Genomic DNA, 24,908 nt, shown 5'->3' on the forward strand with positions numbered 1-24,908 from the left:
GAAGAGGAGGTTGTGTTCTATTGCGGATTAAAAACTGGTTAATAGATAGAAAACATAGTAGGGTTAAATGGTCAGTATTCTCAAATTAGAAGGGTAGATAGTGGGGTTCTACAGGGGTCTGTGCTGGGACCACTGCTTTTTAACATATTTATAAATGACCTAGAGATGGGAATTAACTGACGTAATTAAATCTGCTTAATACACAAAGTTATTTAAAGTAGTTAAATCGCAAGAGGATTGTGAAAAATTGCAAGAGGACCTTACGAGACTGGACATCCACATGGCAGATGAAGTTTAATGTGAGCAAGTGCAAAGTGATGCATGTGGGGAAAGAAGAACCCAAACTATAGACCAGTAAAAGGATCTAGGAGTCATCACTGACGATACATTGAAACCCTCTGCTCAGTGTGTGACAGCAGCGAAGAAAGCAATTGAATGTTGGGTATTAGGAAAGGAATGGAAAACAAAAATGTGAATGTTATAATGCCTTTGTACATAAGTAATGCCACACTGGGAAAAGACCAAGGGTCCATCGAGCCCAGCATCCTATCCACGACAGCGGCCAATCCAGGCCAAGGGCACCTGGCAAGCTTCCCAAACGTACAAACATTCTATACATGTTATTCCTGGAATTGTGGATTTTTCCCAAGTCCATTTAGTAGCGGTTTATAGACTTGTCCTTTAGGAAACCGTCCAACCCATTTTAAAACTCTGCCAAGCTAACCGCCTTCACCACGTTCTCCGGCAACGAATTCCAAAGTTTAATTACGCGTTGGGTGAAGAAAAGTTTTCTCCGATTTGTTTTAAATTTACTACACTGTAGTTTCATTGCATGCCCCCTAGCCCTAGTATTTTTGGAAAGCGTGAATAGACGCTTCACATCCACCTGTTCCACTCCACTCATTATTTTATATACCTCTATCATGTCTCCCCTCAGCCGTCTCTTCTCCAAGCTGAAAAGCCCTAGCCTCCTTAGTCTTTCTTCATAGGGAAGTCGTCCCATCCCCACTATCATTTTAGTTGCCTTTCGCTGCACCTTTTCCAGTTCCACTATATCTTTCTTGAGATGCGGTGACCAGAATTGAACACAATACTCAAGGTGCGGTCTGTATGCGCCTTATGTCTGCAACCGCACCTTGAAAACTGTGTGCAATTCTCAAAAAAAGATATAGTGGAATCAGAAAATGTACAGAGAAAGGCAACGAAAATAATAAAGGAGATGGGATGACTTCCCTACGGGGAAACACTAAAGCGACTAGGACTCTTCAGCTTGGAGAAGAGATGGTGGAGAAGAGATGGTTGAGGGGAGATATGATAGAGGTCTATAAAATAAATGAGTGGAATGGAATGGATAGACATGAATCTCTTGTTTACTCTTTTCAAAAATACTAGGACTAGGGGGCACGCAATGAAGCAATTAAATAGTAAATTTAAAACAAATCAGCAAAAATATTTCTTCGTGTAATTAAACTCTAGAATTCATTGCCAGAGAATATGGTAAAAGCAGTTAGCTTAGCAGGGTTTAGATAACTTCCTAAAAGAAAAGTCCATAAGCCGTTATTAAGATGCACTTGGGGAAAATCCACTGCTTATTTCTAGGATAAACAGCATAAAATCTGTTTTACTGTTCTGAGATCTTGCCAGGTACTTGTAAACTGGATTGGCCACTGCTGGAAACAGGATACTAGGCTTGATGGACCATCAGTCCGTCCCAGTAATGCAACATTTATGTTTTCCATCTATTAGGAATATTAGATATAAGAAAATGTATGAAGGATCATATACTCTTGGGCATTCAAGAGTCCATCCTACAGTGTTTTTAGAAAGCTTTTGAAGACATTTTTAATGCTGTTTTTAATTAGTTTGAGTGGGGGGGGGGGGGGGGTCTTTCAATCTTGCTGTGTATTTGCCACCCAGGGAAGGAGAATGCAAGTCCAACTGGGAGGGGAGGTGCTGACAGAGCTGGCAGTAGTTCCCACATTGCCAGTTTGGTGTCTTTGATCCAAGTATAATTGTCTTTTTCAAGACAAAAAGGATTTTCTTACAGAGGATAATTGATATCCTTGGAAATTGACAGCATCTATAGACCCCTGACGCAAGCGGTTTCAGCCGACACACGGACCGTGTCAGGCTGATTAATAAAGTCAAGCTGAGACGCCCCCAACTTGAAGGCTTATGCTTCCTTTTTGTAAGTTTGGTGTAATATTGTAACCTGCTCTGAACCTGAGACTCTTAGGGATTTTGTGAGGTAGATCTTACTAGCATAGGAAAATTGAAAACATCTTTTTATGCACACTTTTTTAAGTATGTGAATTTGCAGTATACAGGGATTTTGATGCTGTGCTGCAGCAGCTGAACTTTTTTGGTACTGTGTTTGTATGTCTAAATATGTTTTTTTTAATTTGCATTTAAGTTTAACAAGAACAAACTTGAAAAGAAAAGTAATAGAAATACAAGAATAAAGAAAAAAAAAAAAGGAAAGTCAAAAGTGCTACATAATCCACCAATAAAAGTGGAGAGAAAAGCCAAAGAAAAAGTACCCCAGAAGTCCAGGGGGTTCCCCCAATCTTAAGCGGGAAATAAAAAAGAAAAAAAACCAAAAGCAAATGAGTCTAAGAGAGCAGAAAACAATTTCCAAGCATCAAGTCCCTTCTTCAGCTGCATCAACATGAGTTTGACTGGCAGCAACGGAGTAGCCTAGTGGTTAGAGCACTAATCTCGATCTCCAGAGGTGGCCGGTTCAAGTCCCACTGCTGCTCCAAGTCAATTAACCCTCCATTGCCTCAGGAACAAAGTTAGATTGTGAGCCCTCCAGGGACACAGAAATACCCAGTGTACCTGAATGTACACCTTGAGCTATTACTGAAAGGTATGAGCAAATCTAAAGGAAAACGCAAATGAAATGTTCCACCAAGAGACTGACTCTGTTACGGAAGTGCTAGAAATTTTCTTCTTTCTTATTTATTGATAAGCACATAAGCACCGCCATACTGGGAAAAGACCAAGGGTCCATCAAGCCCAGCATCCTGTCTCTGACAATGGCCAATCCAGGCTTCAAGAAACCGGCAAACCCCCCCCCCCCCCCCCCCCCCCAAAAAAAAATTTTTTTAATAATGTTCAATGGACTTTTACCTCAGGAATCTGTCCAAACCCCCTTTAAATTCCGTAAGGCCAGCTGCTGTCACTACATTGTCCAGCAACGAGTTCCAGAGTCCAACTACACGCTGAGTAAAGAAAAACTTTCTCCTATTTGTTTTAAATCTACCATATTCTAGCTTCATCTTGTGTCCCCTGGTTCTATTATTTTTGAAAGTGTAAACAAACGCTTCACATCTGTCCACTCTACTCCACTCATTATCTTGTAGACTTCTATCATATCACCCCTCAGCCGCCTTTTCTCCAAGCTGAAGAGCCCTAACCTTCTCAGCCTTTCCTCATAGGGAAGTCGTTCACCTTTTTTAATTCCTTTATATCTTTTTTGAGATGCGGCAACCAGAATTGGACACAATTCAATTCAATGTGGCTTACACCAAGTCTGGAAAAATCCATAACATTTCATCCACCATGTATTTTTATACTTAAAATCTATGTTTTAATAGCATAACCCACCTAGGGCAGAAGTGAACTCAGTGAAAGAATACATTTTCAAATGTTTATCTTAAATATCTTTAACATTTCAACTAAAGGTTTGCTAGACCCCATTAGTATGGATCTGAGCCATGTGATATCTGGATTTATTGAAAAGCTACAGCACCTTGTACATTTTTCACATGCTGGAGCTTAACATTTTTCACTTCAAATTGCATTTTAAAGGAGGAGGATTTCGTTCTTTCATGTTGAAAGCTTAGGAGAACGTTGTGTAGCTCAGTGAAATTACAGAAATATTCAAAAAGTAATTAAGACTAAAGGACCCAAAAATCTTTGGCTGCAGATGCCTTCACACCCCTTGACTGAACAGTTGCCAGAAGTCCCTTCTGCAGCGACGACGACCATAACGTTAGGAGAGAGGTTCCCAAACCTGTCCTGGGGAGCTCCAGGTTTTCAGGATAAAATCAATGAATATGCACGAAATGGAAGCAATACATGCAAATCTCTTATGAATATTCATCAGGATATCCTGAAACCCAGACTGGCTGGGGATCCCCTAGGACAGATTTGAGAGCCTCTGGTTTAGGACAGGTGTCTACCAACTTTCCACAGCCGGACGGTGCAGTTTTTGGCAATTCTTCACAGAACAGCTCACGTTCTTTTACGTTGCCTGGGTTTGTCTATTTTCTTTTAACTATCCCAGAGCTACAAACGACACTCACTTGCTTCTAGCCAAGACATTCTATTATTCATTTTGCGTTATGCTTAGGGTCACTGACCTGCTTTCATTTGGATTTTGCTTACATCTTTCAGTAGTAGCTCAAGGTGGCTTACACTCAGGTGCACTAGCTAGATAGATACATATTTTTTTTAATTAATGGGGTTTCATACTTTAGAATCTTCTGTGCTCTTCAAACTGGTCAGACTCGCAGGAGCCCATGAAACTCAAATGTTTTCTTGACTTCATTAAATTCCAACCTGTACTACTGACTTGAGGTTTTCTAAGCAAGCTTAATCTGAGAATCCCTGGATTTTCTCCAATCGTGTTCTAATCTGCAACAAGTCCCTTTTTGTTCCTACAAGGACTGAATAACAAGGAAAACAAATAGATAAGTACATAAGTAGTGCCATACTGGGAAAGACCAAAGGTCCATCTAGCCCAGCATCCTGTCACCGACAGTGGCCAATCCAGGTCAAGGGCACCTGGCACGCTCCCCAAACGTAAAAACATTCCAGACAAGTTATACCTAAAAATGCGGAATTTTTCCAAGTCCATTTAATAGCGGTCTATGGACTTGTCCTTTAGGAATCTATCTAACCCCTTTTTAAACTCCGTCAAGCTAACCGCCCGTACCACGTTCTCCGGCAACGAATTCCAGAGTCTAATTACACGTTGGGTGAAGAAAAATTTTCTCCGATTCGTTTTAAATTTACCACACTGTAGCTTCAACTCATGCCCTCTAGTCCTAGTATTTTTGGATAGCGTGAACAGTCGCTTCACATCCACCCGATCCATTCCACTCATTATTTTATACACTTCTATCATATCTCCCCTCAGCCGTCTCTTCTCCAAGCTGAAAAGCCCTAGCCTTCTCAGCCTCTCTTCATAGGAAAGTCGTCCCATCCCCACTATCATTTTCGTCGCCCTTCGCTGTACCTTTTCCAATTCTACTATATCTTTTTTGAGATACGGAGACCAGTACTGAACACAATACTCCAGGTGCGGTCGCACCATGGAGCGATACAACGGCATTATAACATCCGCACACCTGGACTCCATACCCTTCCTAATAACACCCAACATTCTATTCGCTTTCCTAGCCGCAGCAGCACACTGAGCAGAAGGTTGTGGTGGGGCATTTTCGATATGACATCTAAGTCTGACTTTGAACGTTTTGTTCAAAACATTCAGAATCCGAATAGCGGATATAGGATTTTCAAAACAGCAAAATGTCTTATTTTTTTTCTTTTTTGAAAATGGCCACTCACTAGATATTTTTGTGCTCTGTGCGTTTATCTTTTTGGTCCATTAAAAAAAAAAAAAATGTCCAATTGAAAAATGCACAAAATCAAGCCACTGGGATGTATTGGGGTGGGGGGGGGGGGGGGGGGGCAGCAGCATTCTTAGTAGACTGGCCACACAGACATCCCTAGGGGGCACTGCAGTGGACTTCACATAAAAAGTACCAGGTACACATCTCGCTGATACCCCCTTATATTTATTTAGATTTTGCTCCCACCTTTTCAGTAGTAGCTCAAGGTGAGTTACATTCAGGTACTCTGGATATTTCTCTGTCCCAGGAGGGCTCACAATCTAAGTTTGTACCTGAGGCAATGGAGGGTTAAGTGACTTGCCCAAGATCACAAGGAGCAGCAGTGGGATTTGAACTGGCCACCTCTGGATTGCAAGACCGGTGCTCTAACCACTAGGTCACTCCTCCACCCCAAAGAATCTTGTTACTCTTTGGGGTTCTACATGGAATGTTTCTACACTTTGAAATTCTGAATTGGAATCTTGTTATTCTTTAGAATTCTAGAATCTTTATTTATTTAGATTTTGCTCACACCTTTTTCAGTAGTAGCTCAAGGTGAGTTGCATTCAGGTACTCTGGATATTTCTCTGTCCCACAATCTAAGTTTGTACCTGAGGCAATGTAGGGTTAAGTGACTTGCCCAAGATCACAAGGAGCAGCAGTGGGATTTGAACCGGCCACCTCTGGATTGCAAGAGCAGTGCTCTAACCACTAGGCCACTCCTCCATTCCACTATTGTATGATGAGCCCTCCAAAACCCACCAAAAACCTACTGTACACCACAATAGCCCTTATGGTGGCAGGTGTCACCTATATGTGGGTACAGTAGGTTTTTGGTGGGTTTTGGAGGGCTCACACTTTCCACCACAAGTGTAACAATTAGAGTGGGATATGGGCCTGGGTCCCCTTCTCTATAGTGCACTGCACCGACCACTAGGCTACTCCAGGGATCTGTTTGCTGCTCTAATAGGACTGGCCATAACATCTGAAGCTGTCACAGCCTGGTATGTACTGTTTCTTTCACATATTTAGGGGGTGGGAGGGGTCATTCCTTTATTCGTCCAATGGTCATCTGGGGCACTTTTTTGTGGCTTGCTCATTTTAACAGGTCTAGCTCAAAATGTCTTCGTTTTTTGGTCCTGGATGTTTTGTTTTTATTCTATTATGGCAGAAAAATCACCAAGTGTTAGGAACGCCCTAATCCTGCCCTCAACATCCCCTATTTGATTTGGAAGTACTGCAAATGAAATGCAAAGATAAACGTCTGCATAACAGATTTCAAAAATAGTGATTTTTAACGTTTTGGTAAGCAAAATGTCCAAATGTTGCTTTATGACACTTTTTAGACGTTTTTCTGTTTTGAAAATGAACCCTCTAGTGTGTTTTCTTACACATGGAGGAGCTAACCAATGCAACATTATTTCACATTAATCGGTTCCCGTCAGACAACGCTGAGAGTTGGAAACAATCAAATTGAAGGCAGAGTAACCCAATTCCAAAATCTATTTAAGTCCCATATCTATATATTCAAATGAAATTTTGAGAAGAAAGTTGTTAGATTAGGCTACTGGTCAACTGAGAAGAAAAAGCTATAAAATCCAAGGAAATAGCCATTTCATGACAAGGTCCTTTGCCGAGAACAGGTATATGAGATTGTTAGTATTTTAACAAGAACTTACTTTGAGCTGTGTACACAGACTGCAGGATTTACCTTCTATACTGTACTGTATGGCTGTATTTTGGTTAAACTCTCAACATTAAATAAACAAACCACATTCAAAAGCCCACACCCTGTCTACCCCACAGACAGTAAGTCTGGTCTCTGCAGGGCTTTTTTTCTGAGGGGGTAAGGAGAACGAGCACCTTTTCCATTGTCTGCTAAAATTGACCCACGGTCCCCCAAGTTTTAATGAAAGATCTCAGGCTCTACAAACCAATTCTGCCTTGTCATAGATCCTGTGACTGGTTGAAGGGCCTGGATATTGTGGGGTTGGTCCCTCAGTGATCACCCCACCCCTGAAGGGTGGCCTGGCATTTGAGTACTGCCACCTTTTTCACTAGAAAAAATGCACTGGGTCTCTGCAACTGTCTCTCTTCAGTTCCGGGTTCTCCTTGCTGAAGTCGCAATAATACAGTTTATTCTCCTCAATTAGAAGCATTTAAGCTTAAGCAACACATCACAGTACTTGTGCACTTTGGGATCTTGGCTAAGTTGTACAAATGCTCTTCACGAGCTGTGTGTCCCAGGGCACTTGTCAAAAGTGCTTCAGGATGCGGGTGCTTCATACACACAGACCCACAACACTTTTTAATCACAGATCTTGTCACACTCCAAATTGAGACCTACAAAATCAAACTCTCTTCAAAGGAATCCATGGGAAAAAGACAGAATCACAAAATCTTTAGTTTAATCTCAACCAGACAACAGGCTTTTCAGTTGAGGTCTGTCTCACAGAAAAACCACTATAAAGGTCCACAAAAGTTCATAGAACAAAATGTCTACAACTACAAAGGTGAAGGGACCTCAGATTAAAAATATTTGGGGTTTAGGTGGGGCAAACAACTGTCCTATGTAATAAGCTTTATATCAGTGTCCTACAATATAAATTCTTTATATGAAGTATTGGTAGCCTTAAAAAGTGGCAATAAAAAACACGTAAAGCTGCCAGACCTGTGACTCCAAAGACTGGCATGTTTCAACACCAGCCAGATTGCAATGCCGTCTCTGCAAGTTCTCCACCATGATCTGCCCGAAACGATCACCCATATTCACCTGGGAAAAGGGGAGAAAACGTGGTTACGCCCGTGTTCAGCTGAAGTGGCCACCCCAGCAAACTACACAATAACTAGTTTCATGGCAAATTACAAAAGGAGAAGAAAGAGGGAAAGAGAGAGTAAATATGACCTGTAACCTTTAACCACTTATTGCTAGTAAAAGGAACTCGCCAAGTCTTAATACAAGGGTTAAATGAAAAATAATGCCTCCATCTCCAAAAAATTCATCAACAGATGGCAGCACTGAAGCATTACGTGCTCACTTGCTCTCTGAAATCTCTTCCTTCACCTGTGTGAAGAAGCTGTTTTGCTATTGCTTGTGAAATGGAAGTATGCAGTGAGCACTTGTCAGTGATAGAATTTGACTGCTGGAGTCCCTTCAATTGAGAACCACCACCACATGCAGGTTTATAGCGATGACTGTGTTGATGTGAGTACTATGCATCGCTGGGCAAAAAAACTGTAAAGATTGTAGACTGGGAAGGGCTAATTTGTGTGGTCAAAAATGACATGGACAACCGTGACAGCAACAGAGCAGTTTCACATGAGAAAGGTTGACCAACTTGTAAAGGACAATTGGAAGTCACTGTACCCTAAAAACTTTGAATGATTTGACTTCAGAAGCACAAGGAGGAAGTTGTGTTGCAATGCTAGACTTCGTACAGCACAAAACACCAGAGGCAGTTGCAAAGATGGGTCCCACAGGCTTAGCCCACCCAACATACAGCCCAGACTTCGCACCATACCATTTCCATCTTTTTGCAATACTGAAGAGATGGAAAGGACTGTGGACAACTACTTGGAGAGAGAAGATGAGCATTGCTTTTGTGATGGTTTTTGAAAACGTGTCCACGTAGAAAAGTAAATACATGTAATTAAAAAAAATAATACGTTTCAAGAATTTTCATTTTTTTTATTCATTACAATATCTTCATTTAAATGAAAGTTATGGAGGTGGAGGCGTTACTTTTCATTTCACCCTTGTACTTATTCTTACAATGCTAATGGACCTATGCCATGCTGAACAGTGGTAAAAGTACTGAGATGTCATAAGTCTCTGCCCCATGAAGCTTACAATTTAAGAGGGGACCTGCCCAAAGTCACTTCCTCTCCCCGAGTACATCTTACCTGCTCATAATTGATGATCATGGCTGTATGGAAAGCACAGGCTGCCCATTTTATCAGGCTCGCTGACTGCTCTGGGCTCATGTACACCAGCACACATTCTGCAACCAGCACAGTTGGCAATCTTATGGGAAAAATACAAAGTTAGCTCTAAAAGCAGCAGTGTTTCCCATTATCTTTCCTTTTTTATTGTTTTTAAATATATATCAATGCTTGCATTTTTTACAGAAAGACAAACTTCCCCGAGAACTGCTACCCATTACTGTGCTGTTCCTCCGCACAGCTTCCCTATCCTGAAGCTATCACCATTAATGCAGAACCACTTTTAAATTTATCTTGTATAGCCCCTTTCGGGCTCGAAGTGACCTCCAAATGCAACATCTCTTCAGGTACTGAATAAAGTTCTGGGATTGTTTCCAGTTGGGTAAAACGCCAGAATTCCACACAAACCAAAGCTAAGTTGCTCACCTATAACACATGTTTTTCTTAGATAGCAGAATTAATTAAGAATGGTATCAAGACAGATCAGTTGTCCCAGAGCTCAGTTATTAACATAAACTTCCAAGCATGTGAAACAGTCTCCTCAGCGCTTCAGTTCCATAACTCAAGTAGCTCAGCTCTCAGGTAGGTGGGAAGAACTACATGTCTGATGAATTCTGCAGTCTAGGGAAAACAACTGTTACAGGCTTAACCCCCCCTCCCCCTCCACACACACACACACACACACACACACAAGACAAGCAGGGCATAATTAGGCACACAAGCAGATGACTCCCAAGCTCAGGGCTACTCAATCCTGCTCATTGTCCAAGAGTGGCCTCACCAAGTTACAGAGTTGCAGATTTCAAAGACAGGTTGGTCAGTACAGTTCAACCATAAGCACCGTCTCCGATTAAGACCACTCTAGGCGGGAGTGTGAAGTGACAGTATGGCATGGAACGGCAGAAGGACCATATTACCGTCCAATGAACTATATTTCAGGAGAGCTATAGTAGCTGCAACGGCTCCGATCAGAGAAGCACTAGTTAACATAACTAGCTACAGATTATCCAACTGGAAAACCAAGCCTGTTTGGGGGGGGGGGGGGGGGGGGAGATCAAAGAAGGAAAACACCTACATAGACTGTTTTCTTCAGTTGTTTTAAGACAGCAAACAACAGTGTTTACAGTTCAGAGAATGGAGGGACTTTACGACAAAATGTAGGAAGCACTATTTCTTCACTGGTTGGATAGAACGGTGTGATCAACAAGAGTAGACACAACTACTTTGTTATGATGAAAGAGAGCATACAATTCACAGGTGAGCAAAGTTCACTTTCCCTTACATAGATTGCACTGCCCATCCATACCATCTATCATCTTTTCCCTGCCCTAAGAGTTACTATGTACTTTTGCCATGCTTACTTGAACTCAAGATACAGCCCAACCACCACCTCCACCGGGAGGTTGTTCCATGTATCTGCCACCCTTTCCATAAAGTAGTATTTCCTTCAGATTACTCTCGAGTCTAATCTCATTTCATCTTCATCCTATGCCCCTTCATTCCTGAGTTTCCTTTCAGTTGAAAGATTCATCTCCTGTGTACTTATGCCATGGAGGTACAGTTATCTCCTCTATCCTATATTTCTTCCAAACTATATATATTGAAGACTTAAAGTCTGTCCCCATATGCTTTATGATGAAGACCACCTTTTGTGACTGTCGTAGCCACCCTCTGGACTGACTCATTCTTGTTTATATCTTTTTCATGGTGTGGTCTCCAGATCTGTGCACAGTATTTTAAATGGGGCCTCAATGGAGACATACCTCTCGCTATGCACCCAAGCATTCTTTTGGCTTTTGTCACCTGCTTTTCTACCCGTTTGGGGGGGGGCTGATCAAATCTGAAGATCTTAAAGTGCCTATTCTTTTGTGCACATTAGTACTTCATCCCCTATACTGTACTGCTCCCTCAGCTTTCTGCAGACCAAATGCATGACCCTGCATTTTTATTTTGGCATCAAATCTTAGCTGCCACATTCAAGATACAATCTATGGTCTTGAGTCAGATGGATTACTGCAATGTTATATATGCAGGATGCAAGGAACAACTACTCAAGAAATTACAAACGGCTCAAAATACTGCAGCTAGACTGATTTTTGGAAAAACCAAATTTGAATCTGCTAAACCACTTCGAGAGATTCTGCATTGGCTCCCCATTAAAGAACGAGTAGCCTTTAAAATATGCACTATAATCCACAGGATAATGTTCGGTGAAGTCCCAGAATATATGATCAGAAACAGATCCAGAACATCACGATCTTATTTGAACCTACACTACCCAGACTGTAATGGTATTAAATACAAATCAATTTATGCTTCCAACTTTACATACATAGGCACCCAACTATGGAATGCTCTACCCAAAATCAGTAAAATCGACCCAGAATTAAACTTCCGTAAATTATTAAAATCAGTATTGTTTAAAAAGGCTTACTCCCCAGGTTCAACTTAATTTGTATTAACTCTCAAAAATTAATATCCAAGGACAATAATTACCTGTTATTATCTTCTTGCCTTTTTGCTGTTTAATTGTTATTTTTATCTTATTGTCAATTTTGTATAATTTGTTATTATTGCACTGCAGCCTCACTAAAGGTACAGCGAAGGGCGACGAAAATGATAGTGGGGATGGGACGACTTTCCTATGAAGAGAGGCTGAGAAGGCTAGGGCTTTTCAGCTTGGAGAAGAGACAGCTGAGGGGAGATATGATAGAAGTGTATAAAATAATGAGTGGAATGGATCGGGTGGATGTGAAGCGACTGTTCACGCTATCCAAAAATACTAGGACTAGAGGGCATGAGTTGAAGCTACAGTGTGGTAAATTTAAAACGAATCGGAGAAAATTTTTCTTCACCCAACGTGTAATTAGACTCTGGAATTCGTTGCCGGAGAACGTGGTACGGGCGGTTAGCTTGACGGAGTTTAAAAAGGGGTTAGATAGATTCCTAAAGGACAAGTCCATAGACCGCTATTAAATGGACTTGGAAAAATTCCGCATTTTTAGGTATAACTTGTCTGGAATGTTTTTACGTTTGGGGAGCGTGCCAGGTGCCCTTGACCTGGATTGGCCACTGTCGGTGACAGGATGCTGGGCTAGATGGACCTTTGGTCTTTCCCAGTATGGCACTACTTATGTACTTATGTACTTATTGAGCCAGCGATCAATGGGAAAATCTCTCCTCATGCTATCCACCCCATCAGGGATTGTGCCTATTGAGTTTGGTCAGGTTTGCATCTCTGTGGACGATATCAGCTAGTCCTTCTGCAATATCGCTCACAAAAAGTGTTAAGAGCTGGAACAAGCACCGATCCCTGCGGCAAACTAACATTCCTTTCCTTGTACGAACTCCATTTTAGATTAAGTAACTGCTACCAAAAAGAGCACTTTCCAGGTGAGATGACCGAATAAAGATAATTCCATCAGCTCAAAAGGTTGCTTCATGAGAGATGCAAGGATGACACCGAGACCCCATCATGTATGAGGCTTCAGAATCGATGGTTTGGCACGAAGTTCTTTCATGAGTTGGGGATTGGACATTTTGAAGCTGGGAGTCTGTGGTTAGGGTGGTGGACTTTGGTCCTGGGTAACTGAGTTGGATTCCCACTTCAGGCACAGGCAGCTCCTTGTGACTCTGGGCAAGTCACCTAACCCTCCATTGCCCCTTGTAAGCCGCATTGAGCCTGCCATGAGTGGGAAAGCGCGGGGTACAAATGTAACAAAACAAAACAAAAAAAAAGAGTGTGCACAGATATAATGGGAGATGTCCGCAGGCCATGGCAAGAGAAATAATTAAAAAAAAAAAAAAAAAAGATAGTGGACTATAGTATCTGGAGACAGCAAATGAGGCCATGAATATATAGAACATCAATGGGAAGTCTCGTCCATGTAAAAGGCAATGTATTCCTGGTAAGTAGTTTTCTTACCGTGACCAAGATATCTCAACTAGGTGTCAGTATACCTAAGGAAATTTAAAAAAAATAAAAAAAACATTAAAAAATAATAGAAAACCCTCATTGGGAGGTTTTTGGGATCAGTGATTACTTTTTCATTGTGTGTTTCTAAGAAATTTGTGTTCCGGTTGCCACAGTAGGATGAGATCCCTTTCCTCCCTTAAATAAAGAACAGTTGTTGAATCTTCACGTTATTTTTGTGAGCTGCCTCATTTAAAACAGGACACATTCAATGTAAATCCTCCGTTTATAAGGTAGGGAGGGCAATGCAATATTAAATGCAAACAAAAGTGTATTCCAGCCATGGAGTCTGAAGGCACCTTTTCCTCTCTCCCACCTTCCCTCTAAGCAGGTAAAGCCATAAACCTTACTGTGTCTCTAGATTAAATTTCTTTAGTTTCTCCTCAAGGTCTGGCAAGTTCCTCAAATCTGCTCCAACAATGCAGTACCGGCAGGAGTCTAAGGAGTGAGAATCTGCAAAGGAGACATAAGCAGCAATTCAGCGGGTTATTGTTTCTAATTCTGAGCACAGTTAAGTTTCGTCAGGGTTTTACTCTCAGATCGAGGACAGCCATGATCTGCAGTATTATGGGAACACATTTTAATCATCCAACTGTTGTCTTGCATTTCTGGAACAGTCTAATACTTGTTTGATATAAATTTGGAGGAATTAAAGCCGCAGTGTGTGTAACGGCTGACGTCTGCTTATAGTTCAGTTTCTCTTTACTAAGAATTTCTTCACAGGCACAAAACAGGAGAAATTACTCATGTCTAAAGCTGTACTGGACGTAGGCCCTAGCAGCGCTGTACACAGTATATGCAGGTACTTTCTCCGTCACAATCTAAGCTTGGGGGGGGAGGGGGTTGGGGCCCTAAGCCATGGTAAAAAGTGGCCTGCGCTACTTTTGACGTGTGAAATTGGCATGCACTAGGACTTTACTAAAACAGGGCAGTCAATGGCCATGCGCTAATATTAAAATTAGTGCACAGCTATTTCTGCCTGAGCCATTACTACCATCACCTATTTAAAAGGCAGTAAAGGCTCAGGCGCTACTCACGCGGTAATCAGGAAACTGCGTGTGCCAACTTCAGAACTACTCCAGCGGTAGAGTCAATTTGGAGCGTCCTACCTACGCAGTAGCCCTACTGTGGCTTAGTTAAAGGGCACCTAAGTGACTTGTCCAGGGTCACATGAAGCTGCAGTGGGAATTGAACCCAGTTCACTGCACTAACCATTAGGCTACTCCTTCTGCCTCTTACATTGTTGATCCTAATCTTTCTGATTATAAACTAACTGGAAGGAACCAACACTCACAAAGAACTTCAAGCGGAATTAAATCCGACTGGTTCATGCAGTGGGTTTCTCTCATTTGCTGGACCCATCAGACCCAGTTAGCATAAGACAATTTATTTTATGCTCAAATACTCTTTATTGAAACAAAATGGGCAGAGAACTAAATGTCCCAAAAGGTTACAACAGCACCCTTAACACGTCCCCAACACGTCCCCTTGAGATCTGGATGCACTGCAAACGAACAGGCATAGAAAAACGTCTGAAAAATAGGTTTTGAAAATACGGATTTGGACATTTTTGTGAGAAAAACATCCAAATGCTGCTTTTATGCCACTTTGTAGACGTTTTTCTCTATCTAAAATGAGCCCCTTAGTGGTATAAAGTACAGTTGCTGTGGTTTCTGCTGCTCTGCAGGTTACAGATGTGCATTAACACCCTATTCCAGGCAGAGTTACCTCATTCCCTGAATTCTCTCTTCACTATGCTCCTGCTCATTTACAGAACTTCGCCCAGGAAGAAACACCACAGAGTTCAATCACCTGTCTTATGCAATATTTTATAATGAACAATTTTATTAGCCCTTAAACTCGGATGTCTTCTATTTTCAGCCCTGAAAAATGCCAACAGTGCAATTGTACTGCACAGCATGGTCTTAGGTCTAGAGAAGCTGCCCTTTGCTCAGCATCATTATACATATCTGTTAAGATAAAACCTTAAAAACTGAAGTATACACAGTTGAACACTATGACACGTTCTAAAAGTGAACAGTATATTCATGGACCCCCACTGTCTCTAGTAAGGAGTGGTTGAACCACAGACCCCACTAGCTTTAAAACTTAAGTGCATATCATGCGCAACTAGAAACTAAAATCTAGGGAAAATACTTCTATAGATTTATTTTGTCAAAATTCCCACATTGTGGTTCAAAACAGATTTAGAAAAGCCTTTTCACAGAAAGCAGCAAGTTTAGTATAGCCTGTTCTCTGTGGAATTACAATATTACAGCCCATTGTTGGAAAGGCAGATAAGGTAAGGAAGGTAACATTAAACTTACTTGTTAATTTCCTTTCCTTTAGTTCTGCCAGGCTAGTCCAGACAAGTGGGTTATGTCCCCCTACCAACAGATGGAGACAGAGAAAAAGCTGACAGCTGATTTCACTCGCCTTTATAGGGGGCTGTGATGTCTTCCACTGCAGTAAGCTATGTGTCAAAGTTAACAACCCACATTGAACTAAAAGACATTCTTAGAAGATGTTTTGCAACTCCCTAATTATGAATCTTAGTAAGTAATTTGTATTATTTGCCTAGAAGAGTGAAGGAAATAAGGTGGTAATGATGTAATTAATTTATCTGACAGTTTGCACATTTCTCATTTTCCTGAATCATCGCAACATGCTACTCTTGTTAGTTACTTTACAAACAGAAGAGCAGACGTTTGCCATCTTAAAGGCTGTTTTGTGGACAAGCAGTATTTCTTTTGCCTGATGTTGCTAGATCTACCCAGTTGCGAAGGAAAGCTTTTCTTCAATTGAAGTCTCAAGCGGTAGCAATAGTAACTTCATTTTTCCTGCAATTTCCATGTAAACGTTCAATTGATTATGAGAATAACAGATGCGTGTTGGATCCTTTGTAGACTGGGAATTTCCTTGATGGGAAGTCAGTAAAGTGGGGGGGGGGGGGGGGAGAAATCAGACTGCAATTGATTTCCCTTTATTATTTCAGACTGTTGAGGATAGATAAAAAGTTCAGAGGTAATTGGCCTGATTCTAAATCTTCACTTTGTGATTTTTAGATTGTTTCATGACTCCAGCAATAATGGTGCAAAAGGTGAGCAAAATCTAAATAAATAATGCAAGGTAAGGTATCTCCCATGATGTGGGCTTGAATTTAAGTAGTGTATTATTTGGATATGTAAGATGGAATTCTTTTCTGTATTCTGAATGTTATTATTTGCCTATAAATTGTATAAATGCTTAATTAAAAAAAAACAAACCAACAACACTAAAAGACATTACAAAAAACAATTCTGTGTTTCTCAAATACTATTGAAGCCAAAAAAGCTTCTCTTTGGTTAGTAATTCAGAGATTCGACTTGAAACCAAGGGAAAAACAAGTCCTGAATAACTTCAGAATGGACAATGCACTGTTTTCTGTTTATTGCTGCCAACGTAATGCACTGTACACTGGTCTGACTACAAAGGGTCTCCACTAGCTCCAACTGTTTCAGAATATTGCAGCAAAACTAATAGGTCACAAGAGATGTGACTACCAGTACAATACAGGGCTCAATTTAAAGGCCCTTAAAGGAAATGGTCCCAAGTACTAGAAGAACAGAATCACCTTCTACAACACCCCCAAGGACACTAAGGTCCTCCCCAAAGAGTATCCCTAACCACACCCTCTCCAAGGACATTACACGATGTGATACCTGCAAGCGAGCCTTCCCCAGAGTAGCCCCCACACTCTGGAATGCACTGCCTGAAAGGCTTCGCTTAACGCAAATATCTCTACTTCAGGAAGCAGGTGAAAGCTTGACTCTTCAACCAAGCCTTTAATGGAAGTAACTTGCTAGTCACACACACACACATGAAAAGAGACACCATCTACACAAACTATAGCAGGACATGTTCATCCACTCTTACCCTAGCCGAGATTAATGACCTCTCTGATCTCATGTGCAACTTTCTTTAAATTAGTCCCCTTATTTTCTAACACTTCTAGATATGTTCCACCTTTGCTTATACCCTACACCGTCTATTAAAATGTTTCATTACATATTATGCTGACATTTTAGTTTATTGTGCCATACTTTCTAATGTTATTTGAATATTTTTACAGCTGTAATTTTCTATTGTTTATGTTTGACTTATTCTTACTGTACACTGCCTTGAGTGAATTCCTTCAAAAAAAAGTGGTAAATAAATTCCAATAAATAAACAAATATGTTGTAGATGCTCAGGTACAGATTTTCCCCGAAACTCTCCTGAACTGAGGTGATACAGCTGGGTCCAAAGGAAGCCCATACTCAAGTATTTCTTGCACCATCCTTCAACTCATGTACCAGAACTTTTATTTTCTTTACATTCCTACCACAAATGACAAAAAGCTCCCCCCCATCACCCTTTTTATACCATTTAGCAAGATGCTGAGGGGTAACATGTATCCTGTACAGGATTCCGTACTCCAATTCTTCCAGCTGAGCAGAGCTCTGAGAAGTCTTTACTGTTTCCTCTCCCTCCAACTCAAAACCTAAATCCTTACCTCAGCTTCCCTGGAATTTTCCCAAACCCCTCTAACAATAAAGTAGACTCTCTTTACTACCTGCTATAGAACCCCACAATTGTAAAGAGCCCCAAAAGTTTGGAATGACCTCTCACCCCAACCAGAACTGAGGCTTCCTTTCCAAAATTTAAGCAACTCTAGAAAACTTGTTTCTTCCACCTGGCCTTTGGACGATTCTGTCCTATCGATACTGGCCTTCTTTTCCTTTTATTTATTACAAACGTCTGTTGCTTCAGGTGTATATCAAGTTCCCCCCCCCCCCCCCATTGTAATTAGTGGTGGATTTGCCCATAATATAACTTATTGCTGTTGGCATAGGGGTGACATCGGATTGGAACACACAGAAAAAGCATGCCAGGGAAGAATGGCAGACGGTATGTGTTCCAATCCACAGGATGGGCCCAAGTGTGTAAGAGTTGAGCTGGACAGCTAGAGAAAACGCACGAGGGCATAAGACCTAGAACGATTACTCAGAAACACAGCAAGAGTAATGGGCCAGCAGGGAAGGGGAAGGGAATTGCTCCCACTGTAGCACTGAAAGGTAGCCAATGTAACACTGATTTTTTAAAAAGGGTTTCTCAATGGAGGGTGAATAGTGGAGTGCCACAAGGATCTGTACTGGGACCAGTGGTACTGAACATATTTATTAATGATCTGGAAAATGGAACGCCGAGCAAAGTGATTAAATTTGCAGATGACACAAAACTATTCAGAGTTGTCAAAACACATGCAGATTGTGAAAAATTTATGGAAGACTTTTGGAAACTGGGCATCCAAATGGCAGATGAAATTTAACATGGACAAATGCAAAGTGATGCATATTGGGAAGAATAATCCAAATCATAGCTACCTGATGCTAAGATCCATTTTAGGAGTCAGCGCTCAAGAAAAGGATCTAGGTGTCATTGTAGCCAATATGCTGAAATATTCTGCCTATTGTGTGGTGGCAGCCAAAAAAGCAAACAGAACGCTAGGAATTATTAGGAAAGGGATGCAAAATAAAATCAAGATTACTATAATTCCTCTGTATCGCTCCATGGTGCGACCTCACTTTGAATATCGAGTTCAATTCTGGTCACCGTATCTCAAGAAACATATAGAGGAATTAGAAAAGGTTCAAAGAAGAGCGACCAAAATGCTAAAGGAGATGGAACTCTTCTCACATGAGGAAAGGCTAAAGAGGTTAGGGCTCTTCAGCTTGGAAAAGAGACGGCTGAGGGGGGATATGATTGAGGTCTATAAAATCCTGAGTGGTGTAGAACGGGAAGAAGTGAATCGATTTTTCACTCTTTCAAAGAGTACAAAGACCAGGGGACACCGAATGAAGTTACATGGAAATACTTTTAAAGCAAACAAGAGGAAATATTTTTTCATTCCATGAATAGTTAAGCTCTGGAACTCTTTGTCTGAAGATGTGGTAACAGCGGTTAGCGTATCTGGGTTTTAAAAAGGATTGGACAAGTTCCTGGAAGAAAAGTCCATAGTCTTTAAGATGAACATGAGGGAAATCACTTCTTGCCCCAGGATTGGTAGCATGGAATGTTGCTGCTAATTGGGTTTTTGCCAGGTACTTGTGACTTTGATTGGCCACTGTTGGAAACAGGATACTGGGCTAGATGAACCACTGGTCTGACCCAGTATGGCTATTCTTATGTTCTTAAGAGAGGAGGCACCTGGCGCAGATCAAACAAATGCGTGAGCTATCAAGACCAACAGATGACAGGTCCACGTACCAGAGCCAAGAAGGGCCAGGGCAGTCAGTGATTACAATGCCTGGAGTTACACTGACTGATCAACAACGTTCAGTCTTGGACTTAGGGTTGGGTTTCATCCCTATAGTTGGACATGATCTGTTTAAAACTCAGATAGCTCTGCATAAAGCTTTCCGGAAATTAAACTTAAAAACTTTTTTGAACATTCTGGTAAGAGCAATGATGTCTCCATTATTAAGTTGAAGTCAAAAAGGACTCCAGTGGGGGCCTCTTGATCCAGCTATTGTCACCTTTCAGAGATTAGTATTACAAGAATTGTCTCATTTGGAAATTAAACTTGTGAAGATATGGCATAACATGATTTTGCTTCATAAAAAAACAAAAAAAAAATACTTTGAACTTCTGAACAAATCGGCAGCTTATGGTTCAGAAAGCTGGTAAAACATGGAGCTTCTACTGTTCAGCAAGTGGATCTATATTTAACAGAAGATTTACCGACAGTTGGAGGATCATGACACATACCATATAGTGCAGAGAGATCAGACTTCCCAACTAGAAGAGAAAGTTAAAAATGTAGTAGCGGAGCATTTTTTTTTAACCTAATTTACTTATCACCAAGGAAATGGCTCTTTTATGTGAACCCTTTCCTAAAACGCTGCGGACTTATTTCGTACCTAAGGTACACAAGGATTTTGGCATATTGTATTCCTTAATGATTGTATACGGTATAGGGTATGATACATACCTGTAGCAGTTGTTCTCCGAGGACAGCAGGCTGATTGTTCTCACGACTGGGTGACGTCCGCGGCAGCCCCCACCAACCGGAAAAAAGCTTCGCGGGACGGTCGGCACGCAGGGCACGCCCACCGCGCATGCGCGGCCGTCTTCCCGCCCGTGCGCGACCGCTCCCGCCAGTTGAATAACTAGCAAAAGATGAAACACACAACTCCAAAGGGGAGGAGGGAGGGTAGGTGAGAACAATCAGCCTGCTGTCCTCGGAGAACAACTGCTACAGGTATGTATCATACCCTTTCTCCGAGGACAAGCAGGCTGCTTGTTCTCACGACTGGGGTATCCCTAGCTCTCAGGCTCACTCAAAACAAGAACCCAGGTCAATTGAACCTCGCAACGGCGAGTTTAGAACAGAAATTGACCTACGAAGAACAGCTAACTGAGAGTGCAGCCTGACCAGAATAAATTCGGGTCCTGGAGGGTGGAGTTGGATTTACACCCCAAACAGATTCTGCAGCACCGACTGCCCGAACCGACTGTCGCGTCGGGTATCCTGCTGGAGGCAGTAATGTGATGTGAATGTGTGGACAGATGACCACGTCGCAGCCTTGCAAATCTCTTCAATAGTGGCTGACTTCAAGTGGGCCACTGACGCTGCCATGGCTCTAACACTATGAGCCGTGACATGACCCTCAAGAGTCAGCCCAGCCTGGGCGTAAGTGAAGGAAATGCAATCTGCTAGCCAATTGGAGATGGTGCGTTTCCCGACAGCGACCCCTAGCCTGTTAGGGTCGAAAGAAACAAACAATTGGGCGGACTGTCTGTGGGGCTGTGTCCGCTCCAAGTAGAAGGCCAATGCTCTCTTGCAGTCCAATGTGTGCAACTGACGTTCAGCAGGGCGGGTATGCGGCCTGGGGAAGAATGTTGGCAAGACAATTGACTGGTTAAGATGGAACTCCGGCACCACCTTCGGCAGGAACTTTGGGTGGGTGCGGAGCACTACTCTGTTGTGATGAAATTTGGTATATGGAGCATGAGCTACTAGGGCTTGAAGCTCACTGAACCAACGAGCCGAAGTAACTGCCACCAAGAAAATGACCTTCCAGGTCAAGTACTTCAGATGGCAGGTATTCAGTGGCTCAAAAGGAGGTTTCATCAGCTGGGTGAGGACGACGTTGAGATCCCATGACACTGTAGGAGGCTTGATAGGGGGCTTTGACAAAAGCAAGCCTCTCATGAATCGAACGACCAAAGGCTCTCCAGAGATGGCTTTACCTTCCACACGATAATGGTAAGCACTAATCGCACTGAGGTGATTCCTTACTGAGTTGGTCTTGAGGCCAGACTCTGATAAGTGTAGAAGGTATTCAAGCAGGTTCTGTGCAGGGCAAGAACGAGGTTCTAGGGCCTTGCTCTCACACCAAACGACAAACCTCCTCCACTTGAAAAAGTAACTCTTCTTAGTGGAATCCTTCCTAGAGGCAAGCAAGACCCGGGAGACACCCTCAGACAGACCCAACGCAGCGAAGTCTACGCCCTCAACATCCAGGCCGTGAGAGCCAGGGATTGAAGGTTGGGGTGCAGCAACGCTCCGTCGTTCTGCGAAATGAGAGTCGGAAAACACTCCAATCTCCACGATTCTTCGGAGGACAACTCCAGAAGAAGAGGGAACCAGATCTGACGGGGCCAAAAGGGCGCTATCAGAATCATGGTGCCGCGGTCTTGCTTGAGCTTCAGTAAGGTCTTCCCCACCAAAGGTATGGGAGGATAAGCATACAGGAGGCCGGTCCCCCAATGAAGGAGAAAGGCATCTGACGCTAGCCTGCCGTGTGTCTGAAGTCTGGAACAGAACAGAGGCAGCTTGTGGTTGGTCTGAGAGGCGAAAAGATCCACCGAGGGGGTGCCCCACTCTCGGAAGATCTTGCGTACCACTCTGGAATGGAGCGACCACTCGTGCGGTTGCATGACTCTGCTCAGTCTGTCGGCCAGACTGTTGTTTACGCCTGCCAGGTATGTGGCTTGGAGAAGCATGCTGTGCTGGCATGCCCAGCGCCACATCCCGACGGCTTCCTGACACAGGGGGCGAGATCCGGTGCCCCCCTGCTTGTTGACGTAAAACATTGCAACCTGATTGTCTGTCCGAATTTGGATAATTTGGTAGGACAGCCGATCTCTGAAAGCCTTCAGTGCGTTCCAGATCGCTCGGAGCTCCAGGAGGTTGATCTGCAGATCCTTTTCCTGGAGGGACCACATACCCTGGGTGTGCAGCCCATCGACATGAGCTCCCCACCCCAGGCGAGAGGCATCCGTCGTCAGCACTTTCGTGGGCTGTGGAATTTGAAATGGACGTCCCAGTGTCAAATTGGTCCGAATGGTCCACCAGAGCAGTGAAGTGCGGCAGCTGGTGGAGAGGCGGATGACATCTTCTAGATTCCCGGTGGCTTGGAACCACTGGGAAGCTAGGGTCCATTGAGCAGATCTCATGTGAAGACGAGCCATGGGAGTCACATGAACTGTGGAGGCCATATGACCCAGAAGTCTCAACGTCTGCCGAGCTGTGATCTGCTGGGACGCTCTGGTCTGCGAAGCCAGGGCCAGGAGATTGGCGGCCCTCGCTTCGGGAAGAAAGGCCCGAGCCGTCTGGGTATTCAGCAGCGCTCCTATGAATTCCAGAGACTGGGACGGTTGGAGATGGGACTTTGGGTAATTTATCACAAACCCCAGCAGCTCCAGAAGTTGAATAGTGCACTGCATGGACCGGAGGGCTCCTGCCTCCGAGGTGTTCTTGACCAGCCAATCGTCGAGATATGGGAACACGTGCACTCCCAGCTTGCGTAGGTAGGCCGCTACCACCACGAGGCACTTGGTAAACACTCGTGGGGCAGAGGCGAGCCCAAATGGCAGCACACAATACTGAAAGTGGCGTGCGCCCAGGCGGAATCTGAGATACTGTCTGTGAGCTGGCAGTATCGGTATGTGAGTATATGCGTCCTTTAAATCCAGGGAACATAGCCAATCGTTTTTCTGAATCATTGGCAGAAGGGTGCCCAAGGAAAGCATCCTGAACTTTTCTTTGACCAGGAATTTGTTCAGGCCTCTCAGGTCTAGGATGGGACGCATCCCCCCTGTTTTCTTTTCCACAAGGAAGTACCTGGAATAGAATCCCTGCCCTTCCTGCCCGGGTGGTACGGGCTCGACCGCATTGGCGCTGAGAAGGGCGGAGAGTTCCTCTGCAAGTACCTGCTTGTGATGGGAGCTGAAAGACTGAGCTCCCGGAGGACAATTTGGAGGCAGGGAGGCCAAATTCAGGGCGTATCCGCACCGCACTATTTGGAGAACCCACTGGTCGGAGGTTATGAGAGGCCACCTTTGGTGAAAAAATTTTAACCTCCCTCCGACCGGCAGATCGTCCGGTACGGACACTTGTAGGGCGGCTATGTTCCCGTGGATCCAGTCAAAAGCCCGTCCCCGGCTTTTGCTGTGGAGGCGCAGGGGGCTGCTTAGGCGCACGCTGTTGACGGGAACGAGCGCGCTGGGGCTGTCCCTGTGCCTGACGAGGCCTTCGGGCCGGCTGGTTGTACCTACGCTTTGCAAAAGAATAGGGTGCAGCCTGCCGTGCCCGGGAAAAACGCCCACCAGTGGGGGCGGATGCTGAAGGCGCCCGGTGGGAGAGCTTGTCGAGAGCGGTTTCCCGCTGATGCAGTTGGTCCACCATCTGCTCGACCTTCTCACCGAAAATGTTATCCCCCCGGCAAGGGACGTCGGCCAGTCTCTGCTGGGTGCGGTTGTCCAGGTCAGAGGCGCGCAGCCATGAGAGCCTGCGCATCACTATACCTTGGGCCGCAGCACGAGATGCCACGTCACAGGTGTCAAAAATACCCCTGGACAGGAACTTTCTGCATGCCTTCAGCTGCCTGACCACCTCCTGATAAGGCCTGGACTGCTCCGGCGGGAGCTTCTCGACCAGGTCCGCCAGCTGTTGCACATTGGTCCGCATGTGGATGCTCATATAGAGCAGGTATGACTGGATGCGGGTCACGAGCATGGAGGATTGGTAGGCCTTCCTCCCAAACGAGTCCAGAGTGCGAGACTCCCGCCCCGGGGGCGCCGAGGCGGTATCCCTCGAACTCCGTGCCCTCTTGAGAGCAGAATCCACGACCGCTGAGTCATGGGGCAACTGGGGCCGCATGAGCTCTGGGTCGGAGTGGATCCTGTACTGGGACTCTGCTTTCTTGGGAATGGTGGGGTTAGTTAACGGTCTCACCCAGTTCCGGAGCAGCGTCTCCTTCAGGACATTGTGCAGCGGCACCGTGGAGGACTCTCTAGGTGGTGATGGATAGTCGAGGACCTCGAGCATCTCGGCCCTCGGCTCT

At 43.7% G+C, this 24,908-nt stretch overlaps 1 protein-coding gene across 4 annotated transcripts in view; it reads right to left on the reverse strand.

Moving 5' to 3' along the window:
• Positions 1–24,908, reverse strand: part of LCMT1 (leucine carboxyl methyltransferase 1) — an 84,783-nt gene that overhangs the window by 12,414 nt on the left and 47,461 nt on the right. For all 4 annotated transcript variants that reach the window (XM_030211555.1, XM_030211556.1, XM_030211554.1 and 1 more), the window contains 3 exons: positions 13,887–13,989; positions 9,525–9,645; positions 8,293–8,394 (listed from right to left, as the gene is read on the reverse strand). In XM_030211555.1, the coding sequence (XP_030067415.1) occupies positions 8,293–8,394; positions 9,525–9,645; positions 13,887–13,989 (326 nt within the window). The remainder of the gene's footprint in view (positions 1–8,292; positions 8,395–9,524; positions 9,646–13,886; positions 13,990–24,908) is intronic.

The sequence above is a fragment of the Microcaecilia unicolor genome, chromosome 8 (genome assembly GCF_901765095.1).
Source record: "Microcaecilia unicolor chromosome 8, aMicUni1.1, whole genome shotgun sequence".
Taxonomy (NCBI): Eukaryota; Metazoa; Chordata; class Amphibia; order Gymnophiona; family Siphonopidae; genus Microcaecilia; species Microcaecilia unicolor.